Below are 15,185 nucleotides of genomic sequence, written 5' to 3' on the forward strand. Positions count from 1 at the left end.
CAACGGGTACTACCGGTTCAATGCTAGATGGGAAACGCGATCTAAACAATACTGACAAATAAGTAGGTTTTCTGAGGTTTTCAGAATCGAAATCTCGGAGCGAGAGGAAACCGCTCCAAACCCGACAGCGGAAAGAAAACAAACTAACAATAGAATTGATGCCCATGCGCACTGTAACCGAGAGGAGGAGTCACTCGATCCCGTGACTCCGAAAACACTTCTTCGAAGAAAAACAACTTGTGACACTCCGAGCCCAACACTAGATGTCGGAAGAGCTATGCATAGCATGTGTATCTGCAGCTACACATGCCTTCGAACAGATATTTACAAGATTATCGAGGCTCCCAGGTTTGGTAGTCAACATAAGTGCAAGCAGATACGATGACACAGTCAATTTCCTTGACTGAACAGTCAAGTGTCATTTTAATCCATATAATTAGCCCTCCAGATGGCCTGCCAGACTTAAATGGTAGTGCCTCTATGCTGTGGGTTGTATATCCCAGCCTGTAAACTTTATTGATCACCTAGGTTTCTTGAAATTAATAAATCTAACCCAATCCCCATCAGCTAGTTTGGTTCTAATACCCACTAAATTCCAGTTTACTAGGTACAGGTTGGTTGCCAGATGCTGCATGTGTGTGTTTAAGCTCTCATGAGCAACCGGCACGCTCAGGGCACTTTCAGGGGCAGGGTTGTTTCCCTCACAGTCATTTGTGTTCCAAGAGTTCCCTTCCGTGTGTCGGGCAGATGTTCACTTCTCTTTCCAGATTGGGCAGATGTCAGTCAAGAGGATCAGGACAGAACCAAAGGCCTGTTACAGAGGCATAACAACTTAAACCCTTTACCACTTTAATCTGGCCAGTGACATTCTCGTAATCCAGATACACGCATCTAACAGCAGATCAGTTCCTCAGCATACACGTACGGAGACCATGTAAAGGACTTTAATAACCAAGCAATCTCTCAATTTACAGATATAAGAGGGTAATGTTCTGACAATGAGCTTATGCCTAATGTTACATGTGACATGCAAGCTTAATGCTCTAACAGTTGAGCCATTCTTCAGATGATGCACAGAATTTAAAACAAGCTTCCAGGCTCACATCTTTGAGCAGCAGTTGGTAGGAAGGCAGTCTTTCCAGCTCAGTGATGTCATTAATGAGTGACCTGGATGGCTCGAATGTGTAAGAAAATATTTTAGAATCTCTTCCATCGCCTTGCAAATGCATATCATCAGTCATTGAAGATTTGTTTCATTTCTTTACATAATATTTTCTTTAAAGATAGCTGAGTAGAGTTTTCATAATCCAGAAAGGATCTGACCATGCTTCAGAGCTCAATAAAGCGTGTGGACTGGAAGACACTCACCCCGCTCAGCAAAGTGCACAAAATGTTACATTACCATAGTTTTGCAATTTTATTATGTGCCAAAATGTTCTAAATTGAAAGAACATGAGAGGTTATATACATCCCCAGTAGAGTCTTTGTAGTAGCATGCACTGATTTTTTCCTCATTGTACATGTCCTGGACCATCTGATGAGTGCACCACACTTCTGTCAAATTAAAGTTCATGTTACTATGGTTCTTAGAACTAAACTGCCAGTTTGTTCCACACACTGCAGCATTCTGTTCCATAAGTCAGTTTTTTTGTATGGAGACTTCTCATTGTCACTGTAAATGAAACATATTTTCTCTTGATTGAACACTGGTCTGGTCAATGGGCAACAAGAGAAGGGAAAAGGAAGTAGAGGCAGAAAAAGGAGAAACAGTACGGCTAAAGAAAGAGGAAGGACAGATGAAGCAAACAGTTAAAGGAAACATCTGTTTGTAAAGATTTGCCAGAAAAAAAGGCAGCAAGAAATAGGGGGAACAAACCAAAAACACTAAGGCATTCGGGAAAAACAAGCAGATCCTATTAGTGAGTGAGGTATGTAATGGAAAAACAGCGAAAACAGAACACTCGCAAAGTCAAAAATAATGTAAACAGGACATGTAAAGAAAGGAAAAGTACATATGATATAAAATGGTAGGGGGTGCAAAGAAAATGAAAGGAGAGCAGCACTGTGTGAAACTGTTAAGAAATGTGACCCTTAACAGGCTGTGACTTCTGGTTAAAAAAAAATTAAAAAAAATAATAATAATTAGGCCAGGGTCTCTGTAATGGATAACAGACGTCAAACCATAATAATCACTTATTCCAGACAGACAATGCACCTACTGTAGCATTGACCGAAGTAATTAGAAAATGCCTGTCCACTCTCAATTTCCTTTGCTAATGACAATAATAGTCTAATTCTGAAATTCTCCTATAAAATAAGAGACCCTGCCTCTCACGGCTGAAAAAGACTCAATGGGCTCTCGCTAAAGAATCTGTGTGCAATGTATAAGTTTCCTTTCTGGATGAGGATGGGTCACAGGTTCCGGAAAAAGGCACTACTGTGTATGCTGAGAAAGAAGAAGCCTTCCCTTGAAGTACTTCTTTTAGGAAAATGTATATCCATTACCAATAGAGGCATGTTTCACACACCAAAGTATTTCTGGCTACAAAATATGCTGGCTCTTTCAGATGTTTAACAAATATTGGTGCCCATATTGCTGGGCTTTTACAAGATGACAAAGTCAAAGCAGCCCTTGTGATGTTGGGAGGATCAGCACTGATGCGGTAAAAGAGATGTACTGATAATGTTCGGTTACAGCACACTACTTAAGAAGCTGGAGCTTTCTTGGCATGTTTATCACTGAACGTAAGTAGGTTTGCTTATTTCTTAACTGAACAAAACGAGTGAGTGAGATTGGAGCATTTTCCTCTGCTAGTCACCACCCCACAGCCCTCCAAGTCATGTTTGTGTGGTCTAGGGCTGGGATAAAAGGTCAGAAGATGGTAGCCTTTCACTTATTTTCTGGGAAGATTAGAAATACGACAAAGGTGAAACCTTAGGTGCTTTTGAGAATGAACAATATGTCATTAAACTGAAACCCACAATGCTTCTCTCTCACACAATTTTCAGATTTGCCTGGCACCGTGTGTTCTGAGAGCTTAGTAAGGTTTAAATATCATTTGAGAATGCAGTTTGCGGCACGTCTTATACCTATATAATATGAATAAATGTATTCTCTCCCATGCATTACAGTTTCAGACAGGAAATTGGCAGAGTGGAACAATGTCTCAATCTTTAGCTTCTCATCAACCAATACACAACAGTTAAGGCGGGGTAGCTGCTTCTCACCTTCATGGACAGCGCTTCCGATTGAGTCAACAGAAGTAAACTGTGGTCAATCCTCTTGGAGTTAGGGATAGATGAGGAGCTGGTTGACTTCACACCGGCCTTCACACTATGAGATAAATGCCTCTGTAAGGTATGGGTTGGGAGGAGAATGCACAAACACCTTTTACCTTTAGTGTGGTATTGGCCAAGGTTGTGTCCTTGCACCCATATTGTTCCTCCCATATATTAATGGATTGAAAGCCACCCTTTAGACTGCTGGAAAGGATCTTCCTTAGATCAAGTCCGCCCTAGTCCAAGCCCTGCTTTATTCAGACGATGCAGTTCTGAAATCACATACCCCTAACGGCTTGAGGGCACTGATCAGCAATTTTGTTGCTTGTATGGACAACCTGGATTTGGACCTAAATACTTCCAAAACTAAATTCATGGCATGTAGCCGGAAAGCTGTCAAAACTGGTTCAATTTGGCTAAAGGATAAGTGCATAGAGAAGGTTACCAACTTGCCCTACCTTGGAATCTTGTTTGATACCAAAAGCTCCTAGGTCCCTTGCATAGCAAAATTGCCGCTCTCACTTTAATCACTCAGTGAGGGCCTTATATAATTTCGCCCAGCAAGCAGGCAACAAACTGATTAGGCCAGTTTTGGAGATATATCAGCATAAGTGTTTACCCGTTCTATTGTACGGATCTGGCATCTGGGTTTATTGGGACATGACCAAGGTACATGTGGAGGAGGATAGATTTTGCCAGCACTTACTTGACCTTCCCCCTTCAACACTGAATTACTTACTACATGATGAGTTAGGATTGGACTATGCATCTGATTCAATTAGGGTTACCCCATTAACACTTTGGATTTCTGTTTGGTCCAACAAATATACCACACTGAACCAGGAGATTATCTCAGACTGAGCTGCGAGAATGTCACTTCCATCCCAATCAATCAATCAATAATTTATAAAGCGCGCTATGTACCCGTTAGGGTTTCGAGGCGCTAGGGGGGGGGGGGGGGGGGGGGTGGTGCTGCTATTGTTCGAAGAGCCATGTCTTGAGGAGTCTCCTGAAGGTGAGGAGGTCCTGGGTCTGGCGTAGTGAGGTTGGGAGTGCGTTCCAGGTCTTGGCGGCGAGGTAGGAGAAGGATCTGCCGCCAGAGGTCTTGCGCTGGATTCGGGGGACGATGGCGAGGGCAAGGTTGGCAGAGCGTAGTTGACGTGAGGGAACGTAGAAGTTGAGTCTGGTGTTCAGGTAGGTGGATCCGGTGTCGTGTAGAGCCTTGTGTGCGTGGGTGAGGAGTTTAAAGGTGATCCTCTTGTCCACCGGGAGCCAGTGGAGGTCCCTCAGGTGAGGGGAGATGTGACATCGGCGGGGTATGTTGAGGATCAGGCGGGCGGATGCGTTCTGGATGCGTTGGAGTCGTTTGATGTCTTTTGTTGGGATGCCTGTGTAGAGTGCGTTGCCGTAGTCGAGTCTGCTACTGACGAGGGCTTGGGTTACCGTCTTTCTGGTTCCTGTTGGAATCCACTTGAAGATCCTGCGGAGCATACGGAGGGTGTTAAAACAGGAGGATGAGACTGCGTTGACCTGTTTGGACATGGTGAGGGCGGAGTCGAGGATGAAGCCGACATTTCGTGCGTGGTTGGCTGGGGTGGGTGGAGGGCCCAGGGCGGTGGGCCACCACGAGTCATTCCAGGCCGAGGGGGTGCGCCCGAGGATGAGGACTTCCGTCTTGTCGGAGTTAAGTTTTAGGCGGCTGTTGCTCATCCATTCGGCGATGGATTTCAGTCCCTCGTGAAGGTTGGCTTTGGCGGTGTGAGGATCTTTGGTCAGGGAGAGGACGAGCTGGTTGTCGTCGGCGTAGGAGAGGATGCTGAGGTTGTGCTGGAGGGCCAGTTGTGCGAGGGGGGCCATGTAGACGTTGAATAGCGTTGGGCTTAGTGAGGAGCCTTGGGGGACGCCGCAGATGAGGTTGGTGGCTTTGGAGTGGAAAGGTGAGAGTCGGACCCTCTGGGTTCTGCCGGAGAGAAAGGAGGAGATCCAGTTGAGGGCTTTGTCTTGGATGCCGGCTTCGTGTAGACGGGTTAGTAGGGTGCGGTGGCAGACTGTATCGAAGGCGGCTGCTAGGTCTAAGAGGATCAGGGTTGAGGTTTCGCCGTTGTCCATTTGTAGTCTGATGTCATCTGTGGCGGCGAGGAGAGCAGTCTCTGTGCTGTGGTTTCATCTGAACCCGGATTGGGAGGGGTCTAGGATGGAGTTGTCTTCAAGGTAGTGGGCGAGCTGTGTGTTGACGATCTTCTCAATGACTTTCGCTGAGAAAGGGAGGAGGGAGATTGGTCGGAAGTTTTTGAGATCGTTGAGGTCAGCCTTAGGTTTCTTGAGGAGAGGTTGGATTTCTGCGTGCTTCCAGCTGTCCGGGAAGGTAGCGGTGTTGAAGGAAAGGTTGATGATCTTGCGGAGTATGGGGGTGATGGCGACGTCGGCTTTGTTGAAAACGTGATGTGGGCAGGGGTCAGAGGGAGATCCTGAGTGGATGGAGTTCATGGTTTTTAGGGTTTTGGCGTCGTCTACTTGGGTCCAGGTGGTGATGTGGTCGGCGTGGGAGGAGTTGTTGGGGGTGGGGTCTGGCGGAGGTGAGGTGTTGAAGCTGTCGTGGATGGCTGCGATTTTCTGGTAGAAGAAGGTGGAGAGATCGTCGCAGAGTTTCTGGGATGGAGGGATGTCGTTGACGTTGGAGAGTTCCTTCACGATGCTGAAGAGTTCCTTGCAGTCGTGAGCGTTGTTGTTAAGGCGTTCTGTGAAGTGGGAGCGCTTAGTGAGTCGGATCAGTTGGTGGTGTTTACGGTTGGCTTCCTTGAGGGTAGCAAGGTTCTCGGGTGTGCGCTCGAGGATCCATTTTTTCTTGAGTTTCTGGCAGGTGCGTTTGGAGGTGGTTAGTTAGTCTGTGAACCAGGCTGGTTTTTTCTTTTCTTGGTTGGCGGTGGGTCTCTTGAGTGGGGCTAGGATGTTGGCGCAGTTGAGGATCCATTGTTGGAGGTTGATGGCGGCGGAGTCCGGGTCGGTGGGGTCTGGTGGTGGGTTTTTGGCGAGGGTGTTGGTGAGTTGGTCTTCGGTGACTTTTCCCCAGCGGCGGTGAGGGGGCAGAGGGGTGCGGTGGTGTTCGGTGTTTTTCTTGAAGGAGAAATGGACGCAGTGATGGTCGGTCCAGTGGAGTTCGGAGGTGTGGCTGAAAGAGATGTGGTTGCTTGAAGTGAAGAGTGGGTCAAGGGTGTGGCCGGCGATGTGGGTGGGAGTGTTGACCAGTTGACGGAGTCCGAGGTTGGAGAGGTTGGTGGTCAGTGATGCGGTGTTGGCGTCATTGTTGTTCTCCAGGTGGAAGTTTAGGTCTCCCAGGAGGATGTAGTCTGAAGAGGCGAGGGCGTGGGTGCTTGCGAGGTCGGAGACGGTGTCGCTGAAGAGGGCTCTTGGTCCTGGAGGACGGTATATGAGGGTTCCTCTGAGGGTAGTGTTGGGATCCGTGTGAATCTGGAAGTGGAGGTGTTCGGCTGTTTTGAGGGTGTCGTCCGTGTGGGTATGGATCTTGAGGGTAGCTTTGTGGGCGATGGCTATTCCTCCGCCGATTCCATTGGTGCGATCTCTTCTGGTGATCTTGTAGTCGTCAGGGATGGCGATGGCGATGTCAGGGGCCGAGGAGTCGTTCCACCAGGTTTCGGTCAGGAAGGCTACGTCTGGGGCGGTGCTGTCGAGTAGGTCCCAGAGTTCGATGGCGTGCTTTCGTGCGGAGCGTGTGTTGAGGAGGATGCAGTGCAGGTGGTTTGTGTTGGTTGTTGCTGGCTTCGTTGTTCTGTTGCAGGTGAAGTTGCAGGTGCGGCAGGAAAAAGGTCCTTTGGTGTGCTTCGGGCTGGCCTGGAAGCACTCTGTGGAGGGGCCAGGGTTGAAGGCGAGGAGTTCGCTGGCCGAGTAACGAAGGCATGGGGCGCGGGGGCGCGAGGACCGGGGGGGGGTGGCGCTGGGCGCAGTCCAGGCGCGGATGGGCGCAGACGGGCTTGCCAGCGGACGCGCAGCGCCAGCCATTAAGAAGGGAGGGGGAGGGAGGAGCAGCTGGGAGGCGGGAGGGAGCGGCGAATGGGGGTGCGAGGGGGGCGGGGCCGCAGGGAGGCAGCGGCAGGGAGAGAACTGCAAGGGGGAGCGCCCAAGGGGCGAAAACAAGAAAAACAAGGCACAAAAAAGTCGGGCACAATTTGAAAAACAGTCACAAAAATACACTAATGGCACAAAATACAATCGGGGTACAGCAATCAGAGGGGCACAACGGGGGCAGATGCGCAGGAGGCAAGGCGCTTGAAAAAAACAATAGAAAAGCACTTACAGGACGGCGAAAAGTGGCACAATCAGAAGGGGCACGACGGGGGAAGAAGCGCAAGGAGGCAAGGCGCTGAAAATATAGAAAACACTTACAGGACGGCGGAAAGCGGCACACGGGTCAAGTGAAGCTTACTAGAGCCCACTAGACACCAGGGATGAGGCGCAGGAGGGGGCCTGCGGGTGGAGGAGGGCCTCGAACACGCTAGCAGCAGCGTGGGCAGGGGTCAGAGGCAGGAGACAGCAGGTTGGTGCTGCGGACGTGGGGGGCGAGCTCTAGACCTAAGGCAGGTCAGAGGTCGCAATATGGTCCCATGGTTACAATATGTGCAATCCACCACCAAAGACACTGGCCGGAACAAATTTTCTCTTCCCCACCCCCACTTCCTGTCCAATGCAGCTATCCCCAAAGTAAAATCGTTATTTGCCAAAGATATGACCACATCTAGAGAGCAAGAGGAATTAAAGGAACCGTTGCTGCACGATTACACTCTGGTTCAAACACCAACCCTCACTGAACTATATTTGTCTTCTGTTTTCAGCCCCTGGGAAAGGTCTCTACTAGCCAAATTTTGGCTTGAACTATCAGATCTTTGCTTTGTTTTCCTTTAGGTCAGTTTGACAAAGCTTATATCCCGGTGGGCCCATGCGATGAGTTTTCAGTCCAAACCCTGGAGCACTTTGCCCTTTTCTGCAAATATTATGAACCCTTGGCTAAAAGATTTTTAAAACCCATTCTTCAATTTTATGCTTTTTCACAGTATAGGCCCGCGATGTATTTCCTCCGCCAGCTGGTGAAATCTTTAGTCTGTTTTATGGGGGGGTGCTTTTTGAAATCACCTATACAAAAATGTAACTCATTGTCTTTTTTTTTTTTGTAGCACCCTTTTAAAAGTACCAGGTTTGTTTAAAATTATTGTAATGCTGTTGTATTTCTCTACAACTGTTTATTTTTTAAATTGTTTGCTTTTTGCACATTTGAATTCGATTGGTATACCTGCTTTGCTTCTGTGTTTTACAAGGGTTTTAAAGTGTTGTTGGCATGGCTTGAGATTTCTCGGTTTTCTTTTAATGTTAATGGATGATTATTGTATTTTTAACTGCACTTGATTTGTATCTTATATGATCATATCTTTTTATGACTCAATAAAGATTGAGTGACTTGAATAAAAGGCGGTGCTGCAGCTTCCTTTCACTTTGTAATCCACTTGCATAACTTTAAATTATTTGCCAAGAAGTAACAAGACGGAACTCAGTTTACTATCTACCTTGCAATGGACAGTACTATTTATGTGGTGCTAAGCAAAAGGTAAAACAAGTTGATTTATGCCTCTGGATTCTCGTATTGTGTATACAAATACACTAGAGGTATCCGAGCAGCTAATGTATGTAAAGACTGCTCAATTTTAGTTCAAATGGATTTTGGCAACTTAGTGTTTTGTTTGGCATGTACAGAAGAACTATCCTCTGATGACAATACAGGTGAGTTCCGAAAAAGACACGGGCATCACGAGAAGCTATTCCCTTTTACATACTCATAGCTTCCTTACTCGTTTGATGGTTGGAATTGTAATGAAGTAAAAATAATCTTCAATCCGGGCAACTTTACTAGGCTTTTTTCAATACCTCAAACGTGGTGACTGACTGAGTCAGCATTATCTACAGATCCCAACTTGGTACTTCCCATCTCGTTGAAGAGCCAATCTATTAGTCTTCTAGGAAGGACTTCATAACTGGTGTCTTCCCTAAAGGAAGCTGTCCTTTTTCTCACGTTGGCTGCTAAAGCTGCTAAATGTACATTTACAGCTGCATAGTCTACAAAACAGAGTATCTTTTGGAGAGTGGCAAGTGGCATCTTCCTAAACACTGAGATACATATTTAAGGCCTATGCGCCGCCAAAGCATCATTTTGTTTTGTTGCTCCGGTGGCACAGACTACAAAATCATATCTATGAGCCACTTTGTGTGGCTTTGATTGGCCTCATTGATATGGGGTAAGGCAAGGCTGTGCAAGTCTCTGCGTTGCCTTCGTCTGCTCCAAGGATTTTGACACATACCCAGATTTACGAGAGCTTGTAAACCTGGGAATGTGCCAAAACCATATGCCTCTCCAGGGCAGGTGTTAACGAGGAGAAATATTTTTATTTCTTCTAATTTTTTCCTTTTTCCATGTGTGCTGCATTTTTCAGCACACACAGATAGAGTAAAACGCCTCTTTGGATCGTTTCTGTGCAGTAAAGAATCTTGGATATAACACAGATACCCTTGCACCATGGAGCAAGTGTATCTGCGTTGGCGCTAGGCTGCAGAATTGGCACCAGTGCAGGGGGAAAGGACAAGAATGCACCATACTGCGTAAATACAGTGCATTCCTGTCCTAGCCCAAATCCCTGTTAATTTGGACCTGAGATTATAGATTCAAATACCAAATTCAAATTCTTCAGAAGCCAGCCCAGCGAGGTCCCTGAACTGGGCTCTGTTCGAAACATTCTCTCATATTTCTTCTTTCATGTCGCAGTCAGATGCATTTTCAGAATCTTATACAGAAAAGATGCGCAAGTTTTGTGTCAGCCTTGAAACAAAGCTTGTGGACATTCTATCTATGGCTACATTTTCGTTAACACTGGCAAAACCTAGGGTGTTCCATATATCCTGACAATCCCAAAACTGGTAATGGAAAGTGAGAGAGATGATCTTCATTCCACCGGCAGAAGGCTGCCCACCATAGTTAGACAAAGAGGCTGGCAATTCCAATGTTGCTGATTGGCAAAGGTGTGTTTTTCAGTTACAAATCTTGAAAGGGAGCTTGCTCCTGAACACCAAAAAAATAATAGCTCAGACATGCTAGGATTGTTTCTTGTTTCCTGTTTGAGACCGTCAGTCCCAAACAGGAAATACGCACACTAGAATGCCCAACAAAATAGGGCAGACATTTTAACATACACTGACCGATTACCCTTTAGCGATGGGCTTCGGTCTACAATATCCAGCAGTATAGACAACTGAGGCTCTGCCCAAGTTGCGAGTCTCTTAAGGGATTTGTCTTGGATGACCTCAATGTACAGAGTCCAGCTGTCCTACAATGCAGCATTCTCTCAGTGGGCTGAAACCCTAAATGGGGACCTTAAAATCGCTGCACTGGCTGTCTGTCAGAGAATCTGCTTTAAGTTTGTATATACGGCTTCAAGTACTTCCCACACTCCAGCATTTTCGTGGAAAATGTCCTAATTGTATACTGAAGCCATACTTTTCTGGTGATTTCAACAGTTCATATGATGAGAACGGGCTGCAGCAAATGTTTCTTTTTTTTCTAGCAGGTCTGCATGTTAAATTGCCACTTGAGATCCATGTGTGTATTTATTTCCTTTTCCCTAAATACACCCAAAGCTCACACTAAGTTTTTGTTGGCCATGACAAACAGGTAAGGTTCAAACATTACATTTCTAACTATTTATGACGCAGATATGGCCATCACCTTCGGATAGTTAAACCCTTCTAACTTTCACAATGTAATAGAATGAACGTTTAGAGGAAAAATGGGTGGAAATTCATAAACAGTGCAGAGAAAAAGAAATAACAGCAGGGTGGTCACTATAAGGATTTCAGAAAGAAGGCATACAGGACAAACATGATCTTGAAACTCTTGGTGTCAGACCAGCTAACAGACTTTGAAGCACTCAAGCTGGCTAATGCCTTTATAAAAATGATGGATTTTCTCTGTCTTTTCTTCTGAGCGGTCATAAGTGCCTCCACCTACCCCTGCGTTTGCGGGTAGATGTGTAGCCACCTCTTCTCCTCTTTAACGGGGGCGAAATAGGTATTCTTATGATTTCCTCAGGTCTGATCTCATGGCTGTCCTCCACCAGGTCATAGGCAGCAGGCATTCCTCTGGTCTGGTGAGTGTCCACCTCATGACGATCTGGAGAAGCCTCCACCTTTGTGGGAAAGGTGTCTGGGGAGGTGGTGGTGGTATTGGGGACTGCGATTTCAGCTGTGGAAGGATCTGATGGTGTGGAGACTATGCCCCCAGGAAGACTGCAGTGGGAAGACTGGTGCAGGAGATCAGAATCCCCCAGGTCGCCGGCATGCTGGAAGAGTGGGAGGACAGTGGCCACCACATTGGTTAGTTTGTCAATGCTCTGGCGGATGGTGTAGGCCAAGTCCCGAATGGCTTCAGTTGTCTCCCTTTGAGCCTGCAGGAACTCTAGGGATGGGTCAGAGGTCAAAGGTAACTCCAGACGGTGTCTGCGTCGTCGCAGTGGAGGGGACAATGAGGGTCCAGGTCTAGGCGAGTATTCTCTTGTGTTCTGCGTGGGCGAGTGGCCTGGCAGAGGGCAATTAGCTGGAACTGCTGATGAGTGAGTTAGTTGTGGAATCTGAATAATCTGGATCTCAGGTTCTGTCTCGAGCTGCGGCGATGGAGAGTCACGCTGTTTAAGCTGCAATAGACCCCCATCCATGTCACAGCATGATGCGTTTGTAGATATTTCAGGAACTGAAGACACTCTGCCTACTGCTGGAAGATCTGGGGAAAATAGGAAAATATTTTTTAAAAAGGCTGAAAAGGATAATCTCTTTATCAGGTCAATCTTAGTCAAACCCATTTTCATGCAACTAATTATACTTTGAAACCATTCCATCAGAATAAAAATAAACAATTGCAGTCCTAGTTTGCCCTTGCCCATAGAACAATTTTTCTTACAGAAAGCAGTTACCTGGCGTGGAGAATAATTTGTGTATTCCATCCTCATCACTTTTTTGTACACGTCAGTATGACTTCCTAAGGGAGACGGGAATGCCCAGATGAGAGTCCTGCACACACTATGGCAATGGAACCAAACTTTACCCAACTGCTGAGCCCTAACAAGGGTAAAACCGGTCTTGGATTTCTTGCATTTCGGTTCAGATAGGACCTGGCCTAGGCGTTTGAGCTGCACTGTTCCCACTGGAGCAGGGCCAAGACTAACTTGCATGTGGCTGGGTCCAAAGTGAGGTTCCATAGTATGCAAAATAAAGATGGACTGGGATGCAGCCTGAGTAATTACCAGGGGTCAAGATTAATTCAAGCATTCCATCCATCACGTTTTTTGTGTATTCTCTTTTACACTAATATCCTTAGAGCTAGCTGTCCACTCAAAGTAAGCCATGACTTCAATCTCAAAGAGCCCTAAAATGACAAAGCAGCGACAAAGGATAATTTAGCCTTATACAGCACTACTTCAATCAAAGTGAAATTCCATACGCTTGTAGCCAAAGTTACTGCTCCTCGCTTTCCTACCACGTTTCTAGCCACAAAATATCTGCACTGAAGAAGGCAGCTGAGCTATGCTGGAAGGAAGAATACAAGCCTGTTTTCTTCCATCAAATGCATTTTTTTTAACGGTTGAGATTAAATTAACTCCTAAAATGGACAACTTTGCATGAGAGATGCAAAATTCAAATACGTTTCTTTGTTTTGTCTATGCTATTGAGTGACACTATTTGCCAACTGACACTTAGTTTCTGTGAACACAAGTGACACTCTTCTTCTCTATTAAGATGCTTTAGTTATATCGGACGAAAGGGTAAAGGTGCCTCCTATTGGCTTAGTGAGCATAATCAGACAAAACCAATAAAACTTTTTTTTTTATTTTTTTACAGAAAATACTGCCTAAATTGATTGATCAGTTTATGGACTGAAACGGACAAGGTTTTTCTTGTTCTTTGTACCTACGGTGTAAATGCACACAATTTTTCAGGCTTGCCTGTTTAGACTAGAATGATTTTAGTTGACAGGACTGAGTGGAAATAGGATTTTGCTGACGGAATGGTGGATGCAAGGAAATCTAGCAAATCATTATTCATGCAGACAGTGATACTAAACACGTACCCATTTGGATTTCACCGTATACCTTGGCTGTACTGGGCTAACCATGCAAAGTTCCCCTGTGGAAATATTCATGTGGGATTAATTGCTTAAAAAACCTTTCATTTGTGGTACAAAATGATTTGTATTTAAGTTTGCAAGTGAGATAGTACTTGAAGGCCTGCCAGAAATACAGTGATTGCCTCTGGCCAGAGTAAAGATCACTTAGGCCTAATATTCTTGTAGGTCGAGCAATATATTATGGTGTTTGTTGCTTAAATCACTAGTCCCCATTAAAATTCTTACAAAACACAAATCTGTGTAGAGCAGGCAGCGGGTGGTGAAACCTAGTCCTGATGATGGTCTTAAGCAAGCTTTGTATACGAGAGACTGAAACACTGATTACGGACGGCTGTTTTCAAGAGTTAATATTTGACCATGCATAATGAAAACTGGTACTCATGCAGGCAATACTTTTGGATGGGACAGCACATCAGAAGAAATACATACATTTCATGTTTTTTCTAATCTGTCCTCTGTATGTATGATTGATGTGTTTGTGGTGCCTTGAAGGGTATGTTGGAACGGGAATTTCACCTACATGGTGTACAAATGTCTTCCCCTGCCCTGAGTGCCCAACTGCAAGTATGTGCCCCTTGACATGAGTGAGGTCCTGGGTCTGTCCTGTGACCTAGAGCAGCGTAAAAAGCATGCTTTCATTTGCAGACAGTAGACAGTATCTTGTGTGTTCAGCATTTAGCGCAATCGTGGAAGCGGGCTGTATTTTGTGAACCTATTGTTGTGACCAGACCTTTTTACCTACATCAGGGAGTGCAGGGCGTACTGGCCTACTTGTGTAAAGTTCCATTCTACGTGCGAACATTCGAAGTGTAAGTTGTGTTTGTGTATGTGTGGCTTCTGTATCACATGCATTGTGTGTATGAGTGAGCCAGAGTAATAAATGTCTGAGGGTTCCCATTTTGAAGGCCTTGCTTCTGTTCAGGTGCGCATGGTGGAAAGTGAGTTTTTTGTTATCGCAGACATCAAAAGTGTATTTCTGACATTTATGAAGCTGGAGGGTGGAGACCCAGACAGTGAAGTGCAGAATCAGGAGACTAGCTCCACTCGAAATTCAATTAGGCATTTTTGCTGAAAGGAGCTGCTGATTAGCCTTACTGTAGCAATGCCATTTGTTGAATGATGGGGTTGAAAGGTGGAATTGCAATCTCAGTTGTGAAGGTGAAAGGGACTCCTTCCCTAATCCCTGCTCAGCGTGGCGGCTGAAAACCAGGTTCGGAAAACTCACATCTCTTTAAGCCTCCATTGTGGGTGCTCCAGGCTGCAGACTACCAAGATTTTGGATCAAGGAAGGAAGTGCTCTACAGAGTGCTATGGGGACTGCTCTCCAACCAGAGCTGGTGTCTGCCCCAGAGGTGGGCAAATGTGTAGGCAAAGATCAGTACATCAAGCGATGCTTCAGAAAATGTATAAACAAATCTGCTAGAAAATGATAAGCTTTGCAAAGACTCTTTTGCAAGACAGAAGCATTGCCAGCAACTAAGACCCTCATTATGAGTTTTGCCAAATGTTGGTGTGGGGTACCGGGGAGCCAAAATCGCGGGTTCCTGCCAATGCCACTACACCCAAATCGGCAATTATGTGTTGTATCTCCCAAAACAGCTGAACCTGGGAATATCAGGTCCTTTTCTGTTGCTTCTCATCCTGGTTTCTAGGACAAATCCACTGTGTTTTTCTG

The 15,185-nt window shown here is 45.8% G+C and overlaps 1 protein-coding gene across 1 annotated transcript in view; it reads right to left on the reverse strand.

The window, feature by feature from the left end:
- Positions 1 to 928: 928 nt before the first annotated feature.
- Positions 929 to 15,185, reverse strand: part of MYPOP (Myb related transcription factor, partner of profilin) — a 92,245-nt gene continuing 77,988 nt past the window's right edge. The window contains exon 3 of the mRNA XM_069207749.1: positions 929 to 12,109. Within this exon, the coding sequence (XP_069063850.1) occupies positions 11,322 to 12,109 (788 nt within the window). The 3' untranslated portion in view covers positions 929 to 11,321. The remainder of the gene's footprint in view (positions 12,110 to 15,185) is intronic.

This window comes from Pleurodeles waltl, chromosome 9 (assembly GCF_031143425.1).
Source record: "Pleurodeles waltl isolate 20211129_DDA chromosome 9, aPleWal1.hap1.20221129, whole genome shotgun sequence".
Lineage (NCBI taxonomy): Eukaryota > Metazoa > Chordata > Amphibia > Caudata > Salamandridae > Pleurodeles > Pleurodeles waltl.